The sequence below is a fragment of the Galeopterus variegatus genome, unplaced genomic scaffold (genome assembly GCF_000696425.1).
Source record: "Galeopterus variegatus unplaced genomic scaffold, G_variegatus-3.0.2 Scaffold482, whole genome shotgun sequence".
Classification (NCBI taxonomy): Eukaryota; Metazoa; Chordata; class Mammalia; order Dermoptera; family Cynocephalidae; genus Galeopterus; species Galeopterus variegatus.
This window is the reverse complement of record NW_007726593.1, coordinates 299664-327066: the sequence shown is the minus strand read 5'-3', so window position 1 is coordinate 327066 and position 27403 is coordinate 299664. Positions and strand designations below refer to the sequence as shown.

The following is a 27403-nucleotide window of genomic DNA, read 5'->3' as shown; positions in this document are numbered from 1 at the left end:
CCTCTTCAAGAGCAGCCCTGGGACACATCCACCTCCCACCATTTCCACCATCTTTGCTCTAATGCAAATACTCAATATGTTCTGTTTCCTGTTTGATTTGTTTTTTCTGGGATGTCTACAGTATCCTCCTAGGGAGTTTGTTGTCTTCTGCCTTCAAGCTCACGCTTCTCTCACTCATTCTCCACTTTGCTGTCAGAACTGCATTTCCAACACACCTATGGTGTCACTGCCCGAGCGGAAGGCCTTCCCCTGTGTGGTAGGCACCTAGGGCTTGACGGGATGAGCCTTCTTCATCTGAATGTCCCCAGAGGCTGGCACTGCTACTTTCATCAATGTTAGAATTACAAAATGATCCCCAACCTCACAGATACTAAAATATGGCAAAAGTGCATCTTAAAACTGATGAAAAACAGTATTAGATTCTCTGTAAATTTTGTTGAATAAAACAAAGCTGATGTCAATTACTTTACTTATTTCTAAAACAGAAGTTCCTGTATTTAATATCCTCTTAGACCATGTTCCTTCTATAACTTAAAATTTATCTCTTCAGCTTTATTAAGTTCTTGAGGCCGGTTGATGTAAGTAAATATTCTTTTATTCAGGGATAATTGCCCATTTCTCTTCACATACACAGAAATTGGGAGACTAGCCAGGCCTTATATAGTTTCAAGTTACCTGAAAAATGCACCATCTTTTGAGCAGGGAGCTTTAACATTAACTCTAATCTATTAGTAATGATAACAATAACAGCACCTACCATGTGAGTGGTGATAATGTGCAAGACATTTACATTATCTCATTTAATCATAAGAACATTCAGAAAAGCAGATATTACTTTTTACCATCTTAAAATGAGAAAAAAAGAGGCTCAAGTAATTTTAAAGGAAATATATCATGTAACAGCAAGAGACAGAATTGAGTTTTGAAAGTAATTCTAACTCCAAAGCACTTACCAAAGTCCTTAAAATGGCCCTAAATGTCCTGCAGGACCTGGCCCCTGTGATCTCTGCACCTTGTGTTACTCACTTGGTCCCAACTTCACTGGCTTCCTTATTTCCACCACTCTCCCACCTCAACTTGTGTGCATTGTCAGGAATATTCTTCCCCTAAATCTTTATAACTCCCTCACCAATTTTAGGTCTTAATTCAACTTAACTTCTCAATGAAATCTACCCTGAAAATTCCATATCATCATTTCAACTCACCTCCAAACACCTTCCAACCATGCCCCTCCCCAACTACTTTTCCATTCTGAGTTTTCTCTTTTACTTAGTATTTATTATATTTTAACATAGTACATAACTGACTTGATATCTATTGTTTATTTCCCCCATTAGAATGTAAGCACCATGAGAGCACAGGCTTTGTCCATTTTTTTCACTGATCTATCCCAAAAGCTTGGAATAATGCAAGGGACATAACAGGTGCTCAATGAACACCTGTTAAAGAAATGAAGGAATCATTCCTCTATCCCAGCCTGGCTTTCAGTTTTCTAAACATTCATTCCCATCTCCCTCTACCTCCCAGGTTTTAAGCTTGTTTTTCATTTATTTAAACAGTTTTTATCCTACATTTGCAGAACTGAAAAACAGATACGGGATAAAGATTTGGAATTTGTGGATACATAAGTAACAGTGGAGAACCTGTGAGATGTACCTGAGATGGTCAGAAATGTCCTTTCATGCTGACTTTAGTGTCACTATTGAGAGAGTCAAAATCCACCCATTTAACTCCTCTCTAATCAGCTCCTCCTAACTTCTAACAGCCCTTATATTAATGACTGAAAATAATGACAAGGGTTATAAATAGATTTGTGGCATTTCTTGTATTTTGCTCCCCATTTCCAAGGCTGATAGAAATACTCTTTCTTTACTACTTAGAGGCCAAAGTGCTACAAATGCAAACACACACTATTTACCATTAATGAGATGCTCTCTGACATTAACCTATTTACATAACAATAGTAAAATAAGAGTAAACATTACTGAGGCAAATAGAGATCAACTGCTCAGAATTACATTTCTAGAAAGTACTTGTCCCAGGATTTAAGCCCAAGGGGTCTAACTCAGAGCCCTCCCTCTTAACCTATACACTACGTCTCTGGCATAAACACCACCTGAGACTCTGAAATCACATACAGAATTTAAGAATGAATATCACGAATCACATATATCATTCTAAAAATCACTGAGACATGAGAGATCATTCTGTGGTTAACAGGATCCACTGGGAGCTTCTTGTGTAATAAGAACTAAGGGGGAAAGGGAAAGAGGAAATATACACAACATATGTAATTTTAAATCAGAGTACACAATTTTTGCTTTAAGAGCAATGGGAGAATCTACCGTATTTTTCATGGTAAAGCTTAAAGTCACCTCTGTTATGTGGTAATTTCCTCATTTCCTAGTCACTTTACAGGGGGAAGAAAAAAAGATCATTCCTTTCTCTACACCGTGTAATTCCTTGAACATACCACTAATCTAACACTTACTGTTCTATGTTATAGTAAATTGAACTTGACCTCTAAAAGGAAGACTCTTGTGAGTCTTTAGGATTAGAAATGTATCTTACTATCCTTGAATTTCTATTGCCTCGTATGTTAGTTTGTGCTCAATGTTTGTTGAAACAGTTTTTAAAAAGCTAATTTACTTGGAAAAGTGTACATACACAAAAAATAGGTAAAATATGTTTTATAGCTTCCACCCATATGATACATACCTGAGAGAATTTAATAAAATATGCTCAAATCACAACTTAATTTATTTAAAAGTATATTTCAGATATAAAGCATGTGAAGCAATGCTTTCAGTAACCTTAGTTTCTTTTTTCAAAAAGGATATCTGTATAAATAGCAATAATAAATAACATTTTGTGTAAACTGAATATATAGTGGCCTGAGGAGTCAAGAAAAGTATATTGACAGGTTTAGCTCCAGGAGAAATGAAAGGACCAGAGGTAAGCAGCTCAGACAACCTGGTCACCAAATTTTACCAGCTGGTATTTCGGTCCCACCTTGACCCTGGCCTTTTCCAGGTCAAGGCTGTACCTTACTCTGGCCACCTTGAGCATTAAGCTCTATGGCTAGAGTCCTGCCGTACTGGCCAGACTTCGTGCCCACCAGCAACATATGCTCTGAGTTCTTGTTCTGCTTGAATGCTTGTACAGCCTTTGTCAGTAAAACTACAGGACCTTACAACTGGGAACTCCTTTCTATACTAGCCATGAAACTAAGATGTGATATATAAATTCCAGTACTTTAATCGTGATTTGGCCTTACTTAATACTAAAGAAAAAGTAACATAGTTTTTGTCTCCTTCTTCTAAATTTTATATTAGTCTTCAGAATTTTCAAATTACTTGTTTAAAAAAAACAATAATCACTTAAAAATTAAAAATATTTAAGAAATAACATCAACAGTTGATTCATCACTGTGCTTCTTACCTGGCTAGTCTGAGAAATACGACGCGTCCGGTTATAAAGAGCCATGCTGTCTCCCTCCCGGGTTCTCTCAATTCTCCAACCCCAGGCCAGCATAGTTTTTAAAGATTCTTTGATTGGCCAGCGATAAATTTCTTTTTCCTAGGGAAAAAAGGAAAAACAAAACATGGATATTATGAACCCAAATGAAAATTTAAAATATTTAATGCTTTGTTCTAAAATAGACTGTCTTCATTTTTTAAAAATTTGATTAGCATAGTTTATTTAAAAATTAAAAAAGAAAGTAAAAATTCTAAAAAGCAGAGTGTGAGCTGAGATCTAGCCTGCCTAGTGCTACCAGATGGGATGCTCACTCAATGTATAGCATGGAGACCAATTTCCTTTAGCTTCCCAGCTCCTGATGTCTCAGAAACTAGAACGAGGAGAAACATGATTAGGAAACAGTGACAGATCTTGGGATTCATGTGTGAAGGTTTTTCCACCATCTGAATAAAGAGAGACGTAACTCTTCCTTTATAAGCAAACACTAGAAAATCCTTTTTGCTTCATTTGTCACAATATTCATTTTCCCCCAAAGAAGTAAAGTATATGAAAGCCTACACATAATAAGGATATTAAAATATTATTTTATCATCCCTCATCAAGAAACTCTTAAGTGTAATAATAAGAATATTTTCTAATGCCTTTAAAAATATGGGAGAGGAATAAAAATCTAAAAGGAAAAGAAAAATATTAAAGAGAAAATAACCAATAAAATACTGACAGAAAATAGGAACAGAGAGAAAAAAACAAAATATAAGAAGATAAAAAATGGGACATTTGAATAAAGGTAAAAATAGTAAATACAAAGTAAAGACATTAATAAGAAAGTATATAACAAAGAAATAATTTTACCCCCCAAATTAAAACTTTAAAATTGAAAAACCAAACAAAACCCCTTACCTTTTCAGATAATAGTTTATATGGCTTCATTAATGGTTGAACCTTAGAAGAATCTGAAAATATCTCTCCATAAATCCATCCATTTGCCAACTAAAAAAACAAAAACATCAAAATTTGTTCACATGTACTTATTTTAGAGAGTGTAGTTATACATGTGTTTAAGTGTATATTTCATAAAATAAAGCTAAATGAACCAAGATAAAGACTGAAATTTGAATTTTATCCAGCATAAGTCATTATAAACATTTCCATCCTAATCAATGTTATTTTTAATAATCATCTGGAACAAGTCTTTCTACCTAGAGATTAAAGAGCCCTGTCTTCCTTAAGCAGACCCAGGTCTGTGACTCCTACAAGGAGGCCACGGGGATGATGTTTATGGGATTCTACCTGTGACACGTGTATATGAAGTATTCATTTTTAACAGGAAAACTGGAGTATGCATCTCAGAAGCATCTCTAAATAAAGCTACTGTTTTGCCCATTCCTTCATCTCAACATGTTTGTTCCACATTATTTTGCCCATCTGTACATATCACCGTTTCTCTATACCATTTCATGTCTGCCTACAGAGTCTGAGTAACTGGACTAGGATAGCTCAGGACTACCTTCCTGCAATATTCCTCTCCATCACCACCTCCATCAGCTCAAGACTTAGTGGACCTTTATACAGATCCTTACTGGCTTACCTCATGTATCAGTTAATTACTGAAAAAAGAACCACACGTTTATCAAAACAAATAAACAAAAAACTGTTTCATAGAGGTAGTAAGGGGCTGATTGGCTGGGGCAAGACTGAAACTGAATCTAAAATCCGCATGATAATGCTGAGTTGCTACACAACAGACGCATCCTTTGGAACTCTGCAGTTTAACTCTGACTTCACCAAATCAGCACGTGGCGTATTTTAGATTCTCGCACCATCTCAACGCAGTTTCTCTCACCAACCTATTTTAACCATCCTCCCTTAAGTTTAAACTAGGCTCAATTTAACATGAATACTCAGGCATGTTTCCTTTAGAAAATCTCATAATATGTAGGAATTATCTCATAGATTGTGACTCCTTTAGTTTTCTCACTTGGGTTGTTATTCTTGAAAACACAAATAAAACATGTCATCCGGCCAATGTAACCTATTTTAAGTAAACTGCAGATCTACTTGGTAGTAAGAAATACAGCAGAAGAATAGGGTAAACAATAATTAAGTCCTGATTAAGAGTTTTCAAGACTTTATCTAATACAAAACTACATATAAAACCAAAGTTTGCTTAAAAGGTAAATTCTAGACCTGGGGTTTCCTCTTCCTCCTGAAGCCCGTGATGACTGATACTTTTTACCTCTGTGAATAATATATGTTTAGAAACTATATTTATAATATAATTAGAAGATCTTTTGGGCCGGCCCGGTGGCGCACTGCTACAGTGCACCACTTGGGAGCGCGGTGGCGCTCCCGCCGAGGGTTCGGATCCCACATACAGACCGGTTCCCGCTCACTGGCTGGGAGAGGTGCGGGCGCAACACCGAGGGTTGCGATCCCGTTGCCGGTCCCGGTCCGGTACGGGCACGACACTGAGGGTTGCGATCCATTGCCGGACACGAAAAAAGGAAAAAAATAAATAAATAAATAAATAAAGAAAGAAAGAAAGAAAGATCTTTTGAAATCTGAAAATTGGGCTTTTTATGAGAACAAATATTCTTATTCAGATGTATATCATACTTTCATTAATAGCAGAACTAGCTAAATATTATACTAGCGAACTGTAATTAAATGCTCCTGGTTGAGATAAGGCTCTCACTTTAAAAGAGAAAATTATCATGGTCAGAAATATTTGCACAGTGACCAGTTATTAATAATGACAATACTGAATCAGAACACAACACTCTGACTTTTACCTTGTCCATCGACCATTTGTCATGGGAATGCTCTGCGTATTTGTTAATGAAGTATTCCAACTTCTCAGGAATTGTAATACTATGAGAAAAATATAGGCAAAAAGCTTGATTTTCACAGAATTTACAGGAAATCATATTAACTTACTCACAGGTCATAAATGCTTAGATCCCATTCAATGCATAACTGTTAAAAATAGTTTTAAAGAAGTATTACTTTTCATATTATTAAGGCAATATAAGAAAAGTCAAGCAGATAATGCTCTATCTGCTCATCTTATATTGATTCATATTTTATTACTTGTTAATATAACAAATTATATGTAATTAAAATATACATAATACAAGTAAAATAATTCAAGTATATTCAAAGATGATGGCAATCGATTATAGAAAAAAGAAAAAAAAAAAACAAGCCCTAAAGCAAGAAATGTTTGGAGTCAACAAGCTTAAAGACACGTGTCTCTCCCATGTTCTTTCTTTGATGTCGTTCTCCCTTTTTGACTTTGGTCTCTTCTGCAACAACTACAAATGGATAAGAAGACTGCTGAAATCTGACCTGCTAGATTTTTAAATGTACCAAATTTTTAAATTAATTGTATACAACTAGTGATGCAATAATGATTTTAAATATTAATGGTCTATATATAACATTCTAAATGTTACTAATATTGACTGTAGGGAAAAGCAATTAACTAATTCTGGCTTTTTTATTTTAATAACATGTATTCTTGATTTTTCATTTTTAAATAAATATTTAATCCCTTGAACATAGGAAGTGTGCATGCAATTGATGACCAAGTCTCATGGTAAATGCAAGACTTGGGAATATCAAACATGTCTAAGAATGGAATATTAAATATCAATATAATTCCATCCATTAATGAACATAACTTATTAAAGCAATTAACTTCGAGCATAGAATTTTGAATAAAACCAAGGGGAAAAAAATCCTAAATAAAACTTAATACAATGAGATGGTTTACTGTTCTTTTCCAGCAGTTATTAGTCAGTAATTGAATTACATGACATACATATACTTAAGAAGAAATAAATAAAAATTATAATCATGTGAAAATTATTGATACCACCATGTAAACCTGTATCTGTTAAGAAGACCCCAAAGGGGTGATCTTAGGTAAATTAATATACATGCCCAACACTTATGAATTAATTGGATGTAATTAATCAACACCAAAACCATGACATTGTTCTGCTGTTATTTAAAAGCCAGTATTATATTGTATGTTAGCAAACCACAAACTTACCCATGTAGGAATGTGAACATATGGTATTTTGGTTTACTTACTTTGGAAAAGATACAAAGGATTATCACATAAGCCAAATACTGGGGGTACAGTCTTTTCTCATAGGTTGTCATCAAATATCAAACATGCACATTCAAGACATTATCAAACTACCAGCATACCACTCTGGTTATAGGCGCTAAGCCAGCTGGGGCCGCCCAGAAGCCTCAAAGTTGAACTCCCCAGCAAATTCAGAAGCCGTGGATAAGAATTACCAAGTGGCTACCCTGCTACAACTGATCTTGCTGAGTCACTGAGTTCCATTGCTTACGGAATCAATAAGACAATGTGGTATGGAGAGGCAGCTTTCCTTGAAAATAGGGAACCACGGTCCTACTTAAAGACAGTGACAACAACAATAATAAAATGTGGAGACTTCAAACACCTGAACAACCCGAACACCCTATTTGTATAATAATTCATGCAGCTCAGTACATGTAAGAAGTTTCATAATGTTAATGTCATTCAGTCTTTGGTTAAGGTTGTCAAACTGCATTGTAACTGCATGCTAAATTGTCCACAAGAATTCTCATTTGATACTTCTTTCAGTCTCATGTTGTGTGTGCTTTACAGTGCTGACCATCAGCAGCTCACCCTGGGCCTTGCACAGATGCAGTGATGGGTGAAGTAATTCCCTGCCACTCAGAGAAATAGCTTTGCAGTGCATGCTGGGATCACTCTAAGTAAAAGATGCTATACAGAGGATGACTGTAGTTATTAATAAACATTTAGGGTAAATGTTCAACTAAAAATATAACTGATATACTTGATTCTCATTATTATAGATATCACCATGTAGTTATATACAGAGAATCTTGATTATATTGACAGTATCCTAGAAGGTACATCTTGTCTGTTTCTGATATTACCATAATCATTATTACTATTACTATCATTGATAAATTAAAGGGACCCCTATTAAAAGGATACCAATTCAAAGGGGGCATGTATTAGAGAAAGTTCACTTTAGTACCTTATTCAATTTCAGACTTCACACATCATTTACAATAAAAATCTGCTGCAATAGAAAGAGTCCATACTTTGAGGTATCAACAGGTTGTGGGTTAAAGTTCCCTTCAGAATCCATTGATGACTGTTTTTCCATCATACTGACATAATTTGATTCCATGTAGTCTGGAGGCAAAGCTCCCGCAACTGCACTCAGGCAAGGCAGTGCCAGTTTGAAAAGTTCTTGTTCATATTTCTGGAAATAAATTGAGGGCCAAAGAAAAATTACTATATTACTGTGTAGCAAAAGTGGCCAGCATGTTCCCCATGGCTGATACACTGCTGTAGGAGAAAATCTTAATTACTCTGGGCTAACTTAACTCCCTGACGATTCTTTCTCTAGAAAATGATACATATAGACTGAATTGCCATCAAACATAAGAGAAACTGCAGCATATGGCAAATAAAATCTCTGCATCTCCAAAAGTTTATTCTTCCATATGTGAAATAAAGTAAACTTGAATATTCTAAATTCTATAAAATGTCTTTACAACATAATCTCAGTAAATGAGGACTGTATTCCTTATAGTTAGTTATAGATTACTACTGCATCACATTGCTATACATGAAAAATACATAAAGGATAACATTCCAGAGAGTGAGAAATTTTAACTGATCTGGGTTGCACTACAAAGGTATGAGAAATAAAATTCTGAGCTGGGAAAGAAATTCTATGGGAAGTATGCATGATAAAAATTTCTGAAAATAGATATTTGTATATTAATTACATAATTAGTTAAATCTGTAGTTATAGATGTTTTAAAAAATCAAAAATAATGATTGTGTAAATTATCTGAATTTAGATATTCAATTGTAAATGTTGCAAATGCTTCTAAAAATACTTACACATTATTTTTAAAAGACTCTGTTTACCACAGGAAATTGAGTAAGAAACAGCATCAAAATGTAGCTATTAAATGCGATCACAGATAAACTTTTCACTATTATGTAGCAAACTTGCGGTTACAATATTCCAGTTATGTAATGATGTCTATCTGGGACATTAAAGTTGAGAAAAGAGAAAAAAATAAAACTAAGTCTAATAAAGGCACTATTCCACTAGGAATAATACCTTAACAATAACCTGCGGCTTTTATCATTTTATCAATTCAAATAAATCCATAAAACATTACCTTTTGAGACAGGGCATCAAAAATGCCCCAGAACAACTTTCTTGATAAATGAAGTTCTTCTTCTGAGGCAGCACCAAAGTTTCCCCACCCTCCAGGCAGGCAGTAATATTTCCAGCATCTTTCATAATGATTTGTCAGCAGCTATGTGGGAAAACAATTATTATTATTATTATTATTATTATTATTTTGTCCTTTTTGAGACCGGCCACACCGCGCTCAGCCAGTGAGCGCAGCGGCCATCCCTATATAGGATCCGAACCCCGGGCGGGAGCACTGCTGCGCTCCCAGCGCCACACTCTCCCGAGTGCGCCACGGGCTTGGCCCGGAAAACAATTATAAAAGCAAAGAGCTAAAGACATCTTTTACATTTTTTTCCATTTCTCCTCATATGGCATTCTAATGCTATGCAATAAGGTCAACTGGAGTGAAACTGCCCAATCCCCTATGCATTCTTTTGGAGAATGCTATTCACCTTGGATACTACGTCTCTACAAAATTTAACACTGATGGTTATATGACGATCAAATGCCCAATTTTAAAAATAACTCTATCTTGAACAGCATTTTTTATGAGGTTATTTGAATATCTACGTATTCCTGAGTTTTACTTTAGTTGCTATCATTTACTCACAATTTTATGAATTGTTATTTCCTGAAATCCATGAGTAAAATGAAGGGATTGCTGTCAAGGTGACCTAGAGGTACAACCAGGGAACTACACATCTGTGATTATTTTTCTACTTCTCTGTCTTTTCTTAACCATCACATTTTATGATTTGCCTCAAAACTTACCTCTCAAAATAAAGTTCCACAACTGCTCTACCTGGATCATTTGCATGTCTACATTTCTTGGTGGTTATAGAAGCAACTTACTACCTTACTGAGAGTCCATGTTGCTCCTTAGGTTTTCACCTATGTGTATTTTGTTTGTTCAGAATTAAGCTGGGAGTTCAAAGACAAGGATAGAATCTTTCAATTATTCGGTAACTTTTTGGATAATTTATTCTTGATCTACATTTGCCAAATAATAATATGATCTGCAGGAATCAAATATAACTATTTGGACTTTCTTTTCTATATTCAAGGAAGAAAGTAAATTGTAAGGAATATTATTATTAAAGCTAACTACATGTTTTAGGGTTGAAATATTTCATCTTGTTTGGTCTCCTTTTCAGTTACAAAACACAAACACACACATCCACACATGCACACTGTCTAGGAATCTCCAATGAGGAAATACTGAGATATAACTTGCTTGAATTAATATCAAAATATCTGCAATGTAAAAGAATCTTATTGCATAAACATTAGAATATGATACTACATCTTCTTTCAAGTATCTTCCATCTCTTTTGTATCAAGAAAATTTTGCATGACAAGGGCTATTCTAGATGATAAAAACTGTAGAAATGGGATTTTTAGCAAGAATACGAGTATAATTTTCCTAATTCATTAATTTATCTAGATTTATTAAACCAAAATCAATTTCCATAGAGAAAGATTATTTTTGCTAAATATCCAGGAATGCTCAGTTTGACAGCTCAAAAATAGACTCATTTACATTTTTGACAGCACTATTAATGGATGGCCATTGGGGGAAAAAATGACGCATACTAGATGGCATTGCAGAGAGGTCACCCGTGAAGTCTATTACATTACCACATAACCTTGATGCTCAGACCATCCTATCCTCAGTCTAGATATTTAGGATATTAACTCATAGAAAGATATTACCAAGTCAGTCAGACAGAATGAGACTTAATCGTACACGAACAGAATAGTACAGCTGGGCAGAGAAAACGTCACTGACTTTTTTATAATATGTGACAAACTGTAACGGCACATACCGAGAGGTTATCTTTGAACCCTGTGAAGTGGTATTTGGAGTTTCTCATGTGATTATCAACTTAGAAAATGTTGTTTTTAAAACTTGCTCTTTATCCCTTGAAGTTGCTAATAACATTTTAGGCCAGGCCTATCACCATGTTTCTACCTTAAGAATGAGTATCTTGGCTTATCTTTTATTGTGGCCCATTTTTTCCCTTTGATTTCCGTGGAAAACAATCTTAGGATATCTATGGTATTTTATTACTTTTATTTCAGGTTCATGTACACATTTTTATAACTTATACGAGTATGACCATTTCAATAATTAGGAGAAATTTCCCAGCATCTAAGAGATGTACACATTATAACAGTAAACAAAGTCAGAAAAAGCAGTAATCAAATAAGTACAAATGTTTCCTATACCTACCTTAAGAGGCATCTTGGCATGTTCATTTAACAATGGAACATCAAATACTAATCTTCTGAGTAAGTGCTGCATCATCGAAGGTCTCAACTGGCTGTTGAAACAAAAACAATTTTCATAATAAGGAAAAAATGTGTCCAAATGAAACAGATAATTCATCAGGCTACATTACAAGTTAAGGACCTGTACCTAAACTCTTCTCAGATGGTATTAATCAGGTGTTCCTAGTCTGAAGATTAGCCAGGAGCTACTTAAGTTCATGTAAGTTTGCATTTTCCAGTTCATCTCTGACCCCCAGATCTGAAGAGCAGCCCTTCTTGCTACAGAAGTTTCTCTTCTGCTCCTTCCCTTCCCAACCACGTATGACTGCAGACCCTGCCGTTTTCCCTAAGACCTTCCCCCACTACTTTTAGTAAATGCTTCTCCCCTCACTGCAGCAGATGGCCAGATGCAGAAAGAAGAGGGGGTGCAGGAACAGGTGGGAGGACACATGGCTGAGCAAGTAATATTGCCAGAGGAGCAAGGGACAGAAACTAACACAGGGTGACCTCTACTACATCAGGCACTGCCAAGCATTTCACCTCATCTGATACTTACAGAAACTGTGTAAGGTAGGTGTTTTGATTCCATTTTACAGAATCTTAGGTCAGGGAAGCTACAGAACTACTCTCCTGATCGTCCACCTCCCTCAGCCCCATCTGCCTTCTCAACCCACACACTCCACCGTGGGGGAAAACCTTTCCCTCCCCTGGGATTGCCAGGATGCAGGTCTTCACTGCCAAGAGTCTCTGACCAATTAGAAAGGAACCATCACTTTGTGAGGGGCTTGAGAAATGGTCGCTGTCACTGACAGGACTTCAGCAGGGAGAGGTATATTTCTGGTTTTCACAGAATTGAAACACTTCTACCCATGGAAGTGGTTTTCCAGGCTGGAGGAAATATTCAGCCTTCATCACAGCCAGACATCAGTATGCTTTAATAAGTCCCTTTTATATTTTTTATATTTAATATTTAATAACTCCCCTTTTTCTTTTCTCTTCTGGAAGAAGAGTTAAAATCATCAACCACAGTCAAAAAGGGAAGAATCTATTATCTTACCTAAAGGGGCTAGGAGCTGCGACAGTCAGTGTGCCTCTCCCCCGTCCCACCCAACATCTAGAATAGTGTTCTAGATCCAATAGCTAGATGCCCTGGGGAGGCCTGGAGGGACACTCCCAAACTTGACCAGGAACAAGGGTGCTCTGAGAAGACTCATACCTCAGTACACAGGACTATCTAAAATGAATTAATTTGGGGCAGAAATTATTTGGTACAGAAATTGCTTTTTAAAAACCATAATAATTTGTCAAGGGCCACATAGTGCATTCCCTTTCTTAAGGAAGAAGTTGACATACAGTTTCCCACTTACCCACAAATGGAGAGTAAACACACTTCGATGGAATCCCGTTGAGCTTTGGTGAGAGAGCAGCCCTTAGAAAGTCTGTACACAGTATGAAGTAACGAGTCAATGAGGGAAGCGTGGTGCTCTGTGCCCGCAAAAAGAGGGGCGCATCTCGTTAACAAAGGCAGGACGGCTGTGCAGAGGTACCGATTGAGGGCCAAGGCCATGTCGGTAGCACTCAAAGCAGCCTACAAAGGAATTAGAGAGTAGGAAGCCATTTGTGTTTGGCTGCAGACAACTTTCAAAAGGATCAGCATGCTGACATATAATTTCACTATGTCGGAAATGACAAGAGTATGACAAATGGATACTGCTAATGCAGTTCGTATGATCTTTACCACTAAAAACAATCCACTGTCAGTTGCTCATAAATAGAAAAAAATGAATGAAATGATATCTAGCTCCTCAAAAAAGCCCAAGAGGTTTAGGTTTTATCAATGGTAGGCTCAATGTATGATGAAGACACTAAAGATATCAAAGATATCAATGCTTTCCTTTACTTTCACAACAGATCTCACATACATAAATTCTTTCTGAATTCTATTTGTTAATATTATTCATATTTCTGCTCATGTCCACCAGCATCAAAACAATCAAAGGCTGATTATGTTACTATTTTACCATCTATACTATTTAGGTTCAGAATTCCATGTGAACACACCCAGCAAAGAAAACAGAAATTTGCATTTCATGTTTATGATTCTGCTCTCATGAATATCATAAAAAGACTACTGTCAACTTGAGATCTAATTTTCCCCAAAGTCCAAAAGGCCCATTTAATCAATAAAACAAAAAAATTAATAAAAGTGGGTATTACTTTAATTAGTACAATAACATTTGGAACTTCAGGTTATTCTACAATATTTCAAAGAGCAGATCATTCACCCTAATAATGGCAAATTGTCCATGTGGGATAATATATAGTACAGATTTCAGTCTATCTGTACCTTAATAAAAGAAGACACCGGGATGGCACTGTAATTAGCATGACTCAACAAGGTCCATTAAATCTTCTTAATACTTTAATGGCTTTCATTGAGAACCAGCATAATTGTTTAGGCCTATTCAGAGGTTAGCAATGAAGAGGTTAACAGGTGTCACTGTGACCTACCAAATTTGGGTTATATGGACCTCTTCTTACAGTATTAGAATTCAGCCTGAGGTCAGCAGTTTCGTGAGGTTATCAGTTTAACTACTCAGTGAATTCCTCAAGGACACAGTCTACTTTATTTTCTGTTTACCCACTGTTTGCCTGAAAATATGACTTATACCCCATAAATGTTTTTGACCATAAGTGAATGAATGAATATATATGAAAGAATATTGTAAGGCACAGACTGAAGAGTCAAAAGTGGAGGAAGTCAGTTGCTCAAATCCTACCGTATCTAAAGAGGCAGCGGCCCGGAGATCTGGTAGAAAGCCAACCTCAAGAAGATGCAGGAGAAAATCTTGAACCTCGATTCCGTAAACCCTGTCGAGGAATAAAACCATGGCTGCCTTGTGATCTGGGCAGAACCCCGCAGACATGTCAGGCTCCACCACATTCCCATCTAAAAGAGAAAAGGGGACATGCTGGTGTCAATGGCTGGGCCGCACAGGGATAGATGACAAATGGCTCCTTTCCAGCCTTCTCATGTCTCAAATAAAGCTGTCAATGAGATGGTTTTCTGTTCTTCTACTACCCCCAAGCAAGTGCAGAAGCTAGCTGAGGAAATAGGGCAGTGCCATTTAAATCCAAGGTAATTTAAATGTTATTTGGGCATCCATTTGTCAGCTACATACATGATAAAGACATAACATTATATTAAGACACTGAGAAGGAAACAAAAAGGCATCCAAAACTTACCTTGTAAAAGTAGGAGTGAATATCATGAAAAGTTCAAATGCAAAGTAGGGGTTTTTACTCTTTTCAAGAAGGAGAGCCTGTTTTCAACATTAAAGAGCTCGTGTGCTCCTATGTGATAATATTGGTACATTTACATTTTCACGGCTTTAGAACAATTACAAAATGATGAAATAACACTATGAAACCAGTTTGGCTCTCGTAAAAAATATGTTTCATTAATCATGATAGCACTTAACATTTAAAACATATTTGAGAGGAGTATTATTTTCTCTGTCAATAGTCAATGCTTAATGACTTTATAGAGTAGTGAATCCTTCATAAGAACTCTATAAGTTCACAGGTTAAAGACCACTAATATGGGGAATTATGGGATCATGTACCAGTTTAAAATACTGGAGAACTGATCTGCTGTTTGACAATATGATAATTATGCTAAACTGATGCTGATAACATACTGTAAGATTCTACAAATAACGTCACAGAATTCTTCATATGAATGCAATATTGAAGAAAGCAGAACCCACGGAAAAATGACACATGACCATAATCATCCTGAAAGAATAAAATGACATCTTTTCTGTTCACACTTGTATTCAATGAATGAATTTTATATTTGAATCATGAAAATGAACAAATAATGTTCTAAAGAAAATTAAAGGGTAATACCCAATAGCTTTCATTCCTTAAAATCATAATAATATCTAAAACAGTCATGTGCCAGATAACAACATCTTGGTCAACCACAGAGCACATATACAACAGTGGTCCCATAAGATTATAATAAAGCAAGTCCTATCGCTTAATGACGTCGTAGCTGTCCTAACATCACAGTGCAAGGCATTACTCACATAGAAGCAAAAGGCTATACCTCACAGCAAAGGCTATACCATCTAGGTTTGTGTAAATACACTCTGTGGTGTTCACACAACAATGAGATCGCCTAACCACGCATTTCTCAGAACATATCCCTATTGTTAAGAACGCATGACCACCATAAAACTAACACATCCCTTTCTTTTATATATAAGAGTAACAATTCTTGTTGTTTGTGCTATTGTCAAGGCACTGTGCAAGAAGTTTTACAGACACAATCTCTCACAATCTCCACAATCCAACTATGAAGTTGGTATTATAATCCTCATTTAACGGATGATGAAAACTGACCTTTAGGGAAGTTAACTTGTCCAAGGTTGTACACCTAGTAACTGGCAAAGTTAATTTAAACCAATTAAAATTGGGCTTAGAATCCAACCAAAGCTAATTAAACTCTTAGTGTTAATTCCGTGTACAATAATTTTCAATTAAAAATCTATATGAAATTCCAACTCGATTTTCCTAAAAAAAACCACATTATAGAGAATATAAATTTATAGGATTCTATTATTTTAACATATATGAGGGGTCTTAGTAAACTTCATGGAAAGATTTGTATTATCTTTTAATTCCATTTTTCCACGAACTTTTTGAAGTACCCTCATATCCGTACCTAAGGAAAAGGTGAGCAGCTGGCCATTTAGCTCAGTTGGTTGGAGCATGGTGTTGTGATAACTCCAAGGTCCAAGGTTCGATGTATCCCTGTATTGGCCAGCTGCCAAAAAACCCCCCAACCAACCAAACACAAAAAGAAAGACCTAAAGAAAAGGTGAACAACACAGTGATCCTAACATAAGCTTTTTTAAAAAAATACTTATTCAAGTAGACATTCATTTTAATGAATGCCACAACTACAACTGCCCGGGGCTCAAGAATCATAGATTGCAACAGTTCCTATTTTATTTTCACCATCTCCTCAAACACATGGGCCACAATAAAGAACTGGCCTCACTTTGTGGTACCTGCCATAATCATTCACCCAAAATTGCTGCCTTGGACAGGCTGACCAAACCTGCCTGGGCCAAGAGCTGCGAGATTATGTGCTTGCTCCTCAAGTTTTCTGAGCTCCTCTTTCTTTCATTATTATTCTGGGGCACACTCTAGCCCTAGGATAAGTATGACAAAAATGTATGATGAAGGCCCTAGATACTGGGAGGGGAAAATATCAATCTTTAGAGGCAAACTTCACATACAAAACATAGAACATATAATAACCATTATTACTGCTACTTGGTGACACTTACAGAATCAACTGAATTGGTCACTGAAACAGAAAAGAAATGACGGGTTAAGTTTTGCAGTGAATGTATAGCCACCGTAAATGTAAACGCATAGCCACAGTAAAACAAAAAATACAGGTATATGTCTACACTGTCCACAAAAGGAAAGCAGTAAAAGAAAAAGGCAGAAATTTAACAGTGAACAATGGATAGTGTTTAAAAGTTAACTTTCATTGTGATTGTGATAGTTTATGAAAAAAATCACCAAAAAACCCTTTAACTCCCAATGTAGACAATATATTAAATTTATGAAGAAAAACAACATAAGATAAGATTATTAGAGCACACCTAATTAGAACAAGGAAGAAAGCAACTTGAAAACTCTTGAAGGCTGGTAAAGGCAGATGACTGGAGGAAACGAGGAGGTATGTGGAGACTTTGGGGCCAATTCTGAAAGGGATACTTGGGCACTCTGACAATCTGTCATTCTTGGCTCTTTGCTGTCACTAACGTTACCACAAAACTTAGCATTTCTCCATTTCATAGTCTGTGTGAGGGTGCTCAAAAAGTTCGTGGAAATATTTGCATTATCTTCCAATTCGATTTTTCCATGAACTTTTTGAAGTACCCTCTTATGTCACTGATACAATATTTTTATCTTTGTCCTGATAGTGTCAATTTGGGGACTCAAAATGTAGGGAAAGGAAAAGATGTTTTATCTAAGCAAATGAACGTGAGTTGCACGAGAGGGACAAAGAAGGGAGATGAGGACAACCTGCAGATGCATGAGGAAAAGGAATGGCCTCCATGGGGAGGACAAAGCTGGGGGCAATTTTTAAATTCCAGCTTTCCCTAAAATTATAATGAGTGCTCCATCATTATGGCAGTGTTGTCACCTTGTAGATTTGGGTTGTGAGCTTAGCACCCAGGAGACTTTACTTTGTTATAGTCACAGGGCTGGCAAGCAGAGAGAGCCACCCTCAGGTACAGAGCAATCCTTTCGTTCTAGACTCAGGGTCTTAACAGCCCGCCTTCTCTGGGGCATTATTAGTAAAAGAAAAGGGTTACAGCATGCACTTCCTACCTAATTATGTTTTTGCTCTAAAAGTAGAAGTTTAAATAAAAATGACTTCTGTACAGATGTCCAATAAAGTATTGAAAACTGAAATTTGAAAAAGCAAAAACAATGTATAATTTTGGACCCAACTTATCTTTTAGTTGTCATCAATAATTCTTTACATCTTTTTAAAATTTTTCTGCTTAGTCTTTAAAAGAACACTTCTTTTAACACACAGAGATTTTTTAAATCTCTAACTTAAAAAGTATAATCGTTGCTTTGAAAAGAAAAGCATGAAAGTGACAATAAAAACTATTGAAAACATGAATTAGGAATTGAGGCCAAGAAAGACAGAGGAGAATGGGTACCAAAGAACAGGAGCAGGGACATGACACCAGACAGTGGACGTGCATTTTTCCTCTTCTCTGGCCACTGTCTGAAATGTCATGTAAAAGAGAATTAAAATGTCATCAGAAATATAATTGTTTAAAAACAATAAGAATGAAAAATATTTCATAAAAAAAAATCTTTGTAGTACTTTTTTTCCCCAAAGAAACAGAAGTAGCGTAGCCATGCTGCAGGGAGCAGAAAGGGGAAAATGTTGGGTACTGACAACAGTATTGAGAACATCATGTCATCCAGCATCCTACAGAATTACAAAGAGTGGAAATTGCCCTTACCTTTGGCTATTGTTGGCATCTGAAAAGCAATGCTGATTACTCCTACCAAATCTCCCAGTGGAATTAGGGATCTCAAAATAGACCTGATTCTGATGGCTTCTCCCTTACCGGCATGAATCAACTACACAGAAAGAGAAGTAAGAAACATTAGAATAACTTGTAAAATCAGTGTTATAATTCTATCTAGGAAATTTGAAGTATGGAAATCCAAGTCAAAAATAATTTTCTGTTGGGCTGGACTGGTGGTGCACTCAGTAGAGTGCGGCGCTCCCGCTGAGGGTTCGGATCCCATATAGAGACCGGTCCGCTCACTGGTTGAATGTGGTGCGAGCGCGACACTGAGGGTTGTGATCCCATTGCCGGTCGCGGTACGGGCGCAACACTGAGGGTTGCGATCCCATTACCGGTCACGAAAAAAAAACAAAAAGGGAAAAAAAAAAAAGGAAAAAAATAAAATAATAAAATAATAATTTTCTGTTAAGTACACATATAAAGTCAGACCTGACTCAGAAACTGTTGTTTCAGGCTTGCTGGCAGATATTTACTTGGCCACACAGTTTTCATTGGCCTCAGCATATACCAAATTGCATAATTAGATACACCAAACTACATACAAATTACATACACCAAATTACATAATTACAAAACCAGTGTAGGTCCACTGATTTATCCACTGAAACAATAGTCTTTATCTTCTTCGGCGGTGTGCAAACGTATTGAGTATCTGGTAAGTCTATAAATGCTTACCTCCCCCTGCAAATTACACATAAATACCCATCCATCCATAAGCAATAATACAAAGACAAAATTATCTTAAGGCCCTGAACATATACTAATATGTATGATTGATTTATCTTCTTTCTTGCTCTGTGATAAATTAATTACATATTCATTTATATTCCACCCTGATTTATCCCAAGAATGGGTTTATAATGTGGGGAAAATGGTGAACATGAATGCTAACAGTACTCTTAGAATGGCCCTGGCTAAGAAGGTATGCATGATGATTGCGGATCAGGATATAGCCAAGAATCTCCTCAGGCCTCTGGAACAGACTGCAGGCTCCCAGAGACAGGATGGGCATCTGCTTCCTTCACCGCACGGTGTGAAACTCAAATACAATTTCTGACACATAGGAGCCCTCAACTACTAGTTCCAGCGATGAATACATTTCAGAAGTGCCAGGGTTAGTCCCTTATTAATTCACTTAGTGCTTTCCCCCCTTAATACAGACATGACAGTAAAACAGAAAGCTTCTATTTATTAGCATAATTTCTCTCTTGGTTCCTCTGATCTTTTCACTGAGATGGGAAAAATAACAAATATTGTGAGCGTCAAGTTTTTTTGTCTACAGTCACTCCGAGCATACACATTTTTGATAATCTGTTCCAATTTACTAAGATGAAAAATCTCTTCAGCAGCAAAGGTTAAGTTTTTACAAAAATAAGACTGTAGGTTTTCTAACACTCTAACATTTCTCTATCCTGTGATTCCTCTCCGTTCACAATCAAAGAATATATCAAGTAAGGTTTAACCTATGGGTGAGAAAGAAAGAGGCCAACCAAAACCAATGTAGATATCAAGGACAGAGGAAAGAGGTGCCCTATAAGCAAGTTCCCCTGGCTTTGTGCTCATTGAGACTTGCATGTGTATTTCTTAGCCCTTCTACTCCAGCACTGACCAACTCTGGGTTGCTTCCCATTAACAGGTCATGCAGCTGATTTTATGGGCCCTCTCTTAGATATTTTAAGTGCATAAAATGGAATAAAACAGAATCAATTAGAATAAAATAAAGTGGAAAATATATTACATTGTATTACAGAGTAAAAGTAAGTGTTACTCCGTGAAACTTTAATTTCATCTTGGTCAAAAAGTTTTAGAAAACACTAATCTATAAGGTATGAAAAGCTCTTAATTCCCGCCTCCTCCTTTCCCCTAAACCAGTGGCAAGCATGTAGAATTAAATACTGTACAAAAGAAAACAGCTCTTGGGAGGAGTGGTTGCTTTTTGCACTATAATTCATTATAATAGGAGAAGAAATTGTTTAGAAAAAATATGTTATTTTCTTCTTAAAATGTGGGGAGGCTATACGAGTTTTAGAGATATATGAGTAGCTAAGTATTGTATTAATGACCTGTATTGAAATCTCATTACTAATTTTACAACCAACCAGACATTTCCAACAAAACAAACACTTGTTTAGCAATTAGGCTGCAGCTATTATTTTAATGGAGCATGAAGATTATTGGTTTGGGATGCTTTTGTTATCTTTGCAAGATAAACCAGAATTCCTGTCCTGGGCCCCAGGCACTCACATGCATCTCCGGGGCACAGCGTCCTAAGAGGTCAATCAAAGCTGCATAAAAGGTCATGATCGCGTTCCCCATGTGGATAGTGTCATCTTCCTCCTCTTCTGTATCACTTCCATGGATTTTTCAAAAGAGATAGAGAAGCAAATGTGATAATTGACATTTCATGTTTATGACATATCTCCCAGAGGAAAGGGACCACTAAGATAATGCATTTTCTTCTTCTAATACTTTTCACATATGTTTTAAATACACAGCTTGACATTTCTAAAGGAAAACAACAATAGATTAAAGATCAGATCTGAGATTCTATCACCAAGAACACATCTGTGGGAATTTAGTATTAAGATTCCTTCAAAAGGGAAAAAGAGGAATTACTAATTTTATAGATTCTGCTCATTTCTAGTGGCAGACCACGTATTCACAAAGGAAGTTAACTGATGGAAGGACTGTGTAAGTTTAGAATACTTTTGCACCTAGCACGCACTAGAGAGAGGGTGACAAAGAGCTGTTACATAAGACAGCATATGTAAGGCACCCACTACAGTGCTCTGCCTAGAGTAAATACCTCATAAATGCTATCTCATTTACTCACTTTCCTCTTCACCCTCCCTTCCCGCTCCCATCCCCTAAATAATCAACATGTCTCCCTCCCACCTCAGTGAGAAAATAATAAATACTTCGTGATCTTGCTGATGACAGACAAGTCTGGATGGCCCTGGAGGCTCACATCTTTTCTGTGATGCTCAGAAGGCAGCTGCCTCAGTCTGCAGAGTGACAGCGAGGCCTTGGCTGATAATTTCGTTCCTGGGCATGCAAGGCTGTCTGAAGGGCCCTCAGTGCACACTCGCTGGCATGGTCCTAAGCCAGAGATCTCTAGATGCACTTCCTACTACTGGGAGCAACTAAGGGGTCCCTAGTTCCTCTGTGACTGACTGATAAACATGTAACATGGTGTGTGTTTGGGGGGCTGGTGAGGGGAGCTCATGCTTGCTCTCGAAGTGTGCTCCCAGTCTGGAAATCTGCCCTTGGGGTGGACAGAACCTCTATGCCCAATATATGTGTGGAAGAATAAAGGTTTACGGGACTGTGTACACTCGATTCCTTCTCTGCTTGACGCTAGCAGTGTGGTTTATGACCCCCCAGGAGGACATGCACTTCTACAGATTAAAAAAAAAAGGGAAGGCATAGATGAACAACATCCTGACTTAATGTCCATTCCTGGTATCAAGTATTAACAATGTATACTACAGAGAAATCTAAGATAATGGCCGCCTTCCCATCTGCCTCCCTCATCTGTCTCCAGGGCCTAAAACAAGCATTTCACTCCTCAGAATGACATCGTCTTTTCTGGACTTTACCTCCTTACCAGCTTAGTCAAATCCCCATTCTCCTGATAAAGGGCTCTTTCTCTCTATTATCATAAAGACTCACGCAAGCCACCTTCCCACTCAACTGCAGTCCCATTCCAAAGGCTCATCTACCATCATTTGTAACCACCCACTTTGCCCAGCTCCCCTGGGAAAAGCCACAAGATGCATCTCCTCCTACAACATAAATTTTTCTCTGCTAAATCCACACAATCTTCCCCAGCTCTCTCTTGGCTAATTCAACCTATTCCATCAGCAAGTTCCATCCATTCCTTCAAGTTCAAGACACTCTATATTCAAGGGCAGAAACCTTTAGTACCTGAAATTATATTGCAATTAAAAGAATGCAAAATATATTTTGTAAAATTTCAAGTCAAACAGTGCAAGGGTACTTCAGAAAGTTCATGGAAGGATTTGTACTATTTTTTAATTCTATTTTTCCATGAATTTGTTGAAGTACCCTCATACAATTTACTAATGAAGGTTTATACATTTTACCTACAGTGTTTTACTGGATCCGCTAGTTGGTGAGGGACCATCTCGGGAAGGATCCTCAGCTATTTTTATGGCTTCTTCCATGACTGCAAGAAGACCATTCCCACCTTCCCCTCTCAAAGCAGGACCAAAACACTCAGGCCTCCGAATGAGCAGTCTCACCACGACATTTGCATTTTCTTCCACACTCTCTCCTGAAGTCAAATGGGGAACATAAATAAACAAATACTGATTATATGGAAGTGTTGAGCAAATAAATGTTATACAAGTCATTTCTTATTTAAAAAAAACTAAAACCCAAGCACGTTCCAATAAAGCCAAAATTTAATCCAAATTACTATTTTTGTGTGTACAAGATACAGTAAATTTCTTTTCTTGCACTCGAAATGTTCAAAGAAAAGCATTATAGAGGAATACTCATTCTCATTAACTTGTTATTAGAAATGATGTCATAATCCTAACTATTATTAGAATTCAATTATAAAAATTTGTAAGAATTTAGATTCCCAAAGATTTCAATTTAAATAATAAAAGCACTATGAAAATGATATTGTATAATAAATTATTACTGTGAAAACCCCTATTGATTATAAAATATGCAATTTCTTTATTAATATTCACTACTTTCATCAAAATGTTGGGATGAATCCTTATTACATATATGTATCTATTTTTAAGCAGATTTAACAATGTCCAAAAAAGACCTCAAGCAATCAAGTCCTACCATTACAGAAGACAGCGAATCTGAGAAAGTCAAGATATCTCTCTCCCTCAACTGGATTCCACCCGATGTCTGGATAACCCTTAGACACCAGCATCTGGCAACTCTGCAGTCCACAGCCAGCCAAATAACGAACTACCTACAAACAAGGGGATAAGCAAAGAATTATCCCTTGGATGAAAAGTCATTAGACACTTATACTAGATATGGTAAATGATATCCTCAAAGAATGGTTTAAAAACAAATGCACTTTGGCAAATTCTTTTTAATATCATGATAATCCACAAGAACGTCCATTCGTAAAACCTTAGAATTAAGAAATATTTAAATATCATAATAAAGTGCCACCATAATAAAAATATTTAAAAACCAACTCTATGTAAGAAAAATATTCCTGAATTTCATATAATTTGAGACTTTTACTTAAAAAAGTCAAAATATTTGATAACTTCAAAACTATGCAATGACCTCTGGCTCCAAGTAAAAAAACTGAATCAATTAGAGATACTGAAATATCTATCTGAGATGCAATGGTATTTTAAGGAGGTGAATTATTTCCAAAATGATACATTAATTTAACTGGGGAGCAGGTGTGAGAAGACACCCAGAAGTAGAGAATACCTAAGCTAGAGTCAAATATCCTTGGATCAAATCAGACCCATATCCCTTACTAAATGGCTCATTTTGAGCAAATTACTCATACTTTTTGGTTTTAGCATCCAGAAAACTTGATAACACTACCTACTTGTCAGTACTGATGAATTTATCAGCACATTAAATATTTCTGCCTAGCTTTTCCTTTTTAAATATTTTGTTTTATAGGAATGCTGGTCTTCCATAACATTTCACAAGAGATTCAGCTTTAAAAGAAATCCCAAAAGAAGTTACGACCAATTGTAATAACACGGTTAGAGAAGCAACTTAAACAGATCGTTACATCCAGCTCAAGCTTAATCAGTTTCTAAAAGAAGTAAGTGATACAGCTAAAATATTTTAATCCAACTATACTGAGGTATAACTGATGTACAATAAAGTCACCAACTTCAGGCGTAAATTCACTGAGCTTTGAGAGGAGTATACATTTGTGAGAACACACCACAATCAAGACAGAACATTTCCACCACTCCTCAGTTTCCCTGTGCCCTTTGGAGTCCCTTTCGCCTTATAAACCTAGCTCAGATAATCTGCTTTCTCTCACTAAAAATTAGCTTGTCTTTTCTAGAACATTTACACACATAACCAGGCAATGTATATCTTTCTGTGCCTGACTTCTTTCACTCAGCATAATGGTTCTGAGATCCGTTCACACTGTTGCCTATGTCAGTTCTCTTTTTTATTGCTAAATAGCATCCCACTGTATGTGGGTATACCCCAGTTTTGTTGCTTGCTAAGAAAACTGGGCTATGATGAATAAAACTGCTATAAACATTCATGTCCAAGTCCTTGTATGGATATATATCTTTCTTTCTATTAATAAACTCCTAAGACTAGAAAGGCTAAGTGTATAGTTTATGGTAGGTGTACATTTAACTTGTTAAGAAACTGCCACACTGCTTTCCAAACTGACTGTACCATTATTCATCCCAACAGCAGCCTGTGGAAATTCTAGTTGTTACACATCCTCTTCAATGTTTGATATTATCAACCTTTTTAATATTTGCCATTTTAATGAGCATGTAGATAAAAAGGTTTTAAGTGATATATGTGAGAAAAGTCTCCTGAAGTGGGTCAGGGTGCAAAGCCTCATGATTCTGGACTGGCATGTTGCAAGGATCTGGGGAAGCATTCACTCTTCACACCCTCAACAGCTATGCACTGAGTGCCCAGTGCCAGTGCTATGCACTGTCTGTCCAGTGCCAATGCTATGCCCTGAGTGCCTGCCCAGTGCCAATGCTATGCACTGAGTGCCCAGTGCCAGTGCTATGCACTGTCTTCTCAGTGCCAGTGCTATACACTGAGTGTCTGCCCAAAGCCAATGCTATGCACTGAGTGTCTGCCCAATGCCAATGCTGTTCTCTAAGACTGGGACAAGGCAGTTAATAGAAAAAACACTTTGACCTCACTCACTGGCTTGACATTATATAGGGAACAGATTTTTTAAAATACATAAATATATATTTTAATAAAATATATTTATTTTAAATATAAATATATTTTAAGCCATATATTTAAAACACATATTGTGTGTGTGTGTGTATACACAAATATGCGTATTTTCAGCTGTTGAAAATAAAGCAGTAAAGGGAATAGGAAGAGCTTAAGGAGGTTGGAGAAGAAGTTTCCATTTTAAATTGCATGAACGTGGAAGAGCTGATAAGGTGACTCTGGAAGGATGTCTGGGAAAGAACCGTGATGGTATCTGGGGTAAGGATATTGCAGATGGAGGGAACAGCAGGTGCAACGGCCCTGAGACAGGAGCACACCCAGAATTCTCCAGCTACAAGAAGGGGACCAGTATGGCTGGAGCAAAGAAAAAGAGCAGGAGAGTTGTAGGAGACAAAATCAGACCGATATGTGAGATCAGATGGCGCGGAAGCTATCACAAGTTTTGGGTTTTACTAGGAGTGAGATAGTAATTCTTCAAAGAGTCCTGTGCAGATGACGGACAGGATCCTTTTAAGAGGATCACTTTGGCTGCTCAGGTAAGAACAGACTCTAGGGGGGGCACAGGAAGGATCAGGGGACCACTTAGGATTCTACTGCAGCTACAATAGAGGAGAACTTCTCTACATGCTGGTAAACATATGTGCGGCTCAGTATGATTAGAGGGCATGGCCTCAGTAGCTTGCTGATGCTTTGCACTGGAACACACAGACACGTGTGAGGAAGGAATTATATGTATGAGACATTAAAACAACCTTTTAAGTAACTGAAACTACAATTAAAATGAAAGTGACAGCAGATATTATGAAAAGACAAAAACACACACAAATACAGTTAGTTGATTCCTGTTCCACAGAAAAACGCTTGTGATTAGAGGAAAGACGTTACCTCAACTTCTTGTTCTTAACTTCTAACTATAATATAATATATATAATAGCATTATATATATTATATATATAACATACAGTGAATAATGTATAGTATAATAATATACTATAATCCTAATATAACTATAATACAGTTGTTTATATTTAAATCATCTTGAGAAGCTATGCATGAGCATAATTTGCACAAACACACAGGGCAGGAGCACTGCTCACCTTTTCCAGATCTGGCTCGCGCAGAGCTAGGGCAAGTTCATTATTATCCATCACCGAGGCTGCTGCCACATCCAGTGGTGTCGAACCTCTCATAGCTGGTGAGGCTATTAATTCAAACAAAGATGAAATAAACCCTGGATTGTGCTGCAACTATGAATCCCGTGTAAAACTACACTACCTCTTAAAATGTAAATTCCATAATATTGCACTAATCTAAATT

The 27403-nt window shown here is 36.7% G+C and overlaps 1 protein-coding gene across 3 annotated transcripts in view; it reads right to left on the bottom strand.

Moving 5' to 3' along the window:
• RYR2 (ryanodine receptor 2 (cardiac)) overlaps window positions 1-27403 on the bottom strand; it is a 204261-nt gene that overhangs the window by 146912 nt on the left and 29946 nt on the right. For all 3 annotated transcript variants that reach the window (XM_008569233.1, XM_008569234.1, XM_008569235.1), the window contains 13 exons: window positions 27184-27287; window positions 23984-24119; window positions 23267-23453; window positions 21401-21506; window positions 19085-19205; window positions 14789-14958; window positions 13376-13596; window positions 11971-12061; window positions 9718-9858; window positions 8617-8780; window positions 6273-6351; window positions 4381-4470; window positions 3442-3579 (listed from right to left, as the gene is read on the bottom strand). In XM_008569233.1, coding sequence (XP_008567455.1) covers window positions 3442-3579; window positions 4381-4470; window positions 6273-6351; window positions 8617-8780; window positions 9718-9858; window positions 11971-12061; window positions 13376-13596; window positions 14789-14958; window positions 19085-19205; window positions 21401-21506; window positions 23267-23453; window positions 23984-24119; window positions 27184-27287 — 1748 coding nt within the window. The remainder of the gene's footprint in view (window positions 1-3441; window positions 3580-4380; window positions 4471-6272; window positions 6352-8616; window positions 8781-9717; window positions 9859-11970; window positions 12062-13375; window positions 13597-14788; window positions 14959-19084; window positions 19206-21400; window positions 21507-23266; window positions 23454-23983; window positions 24120-27183; window positions 27288-27403) is intronic.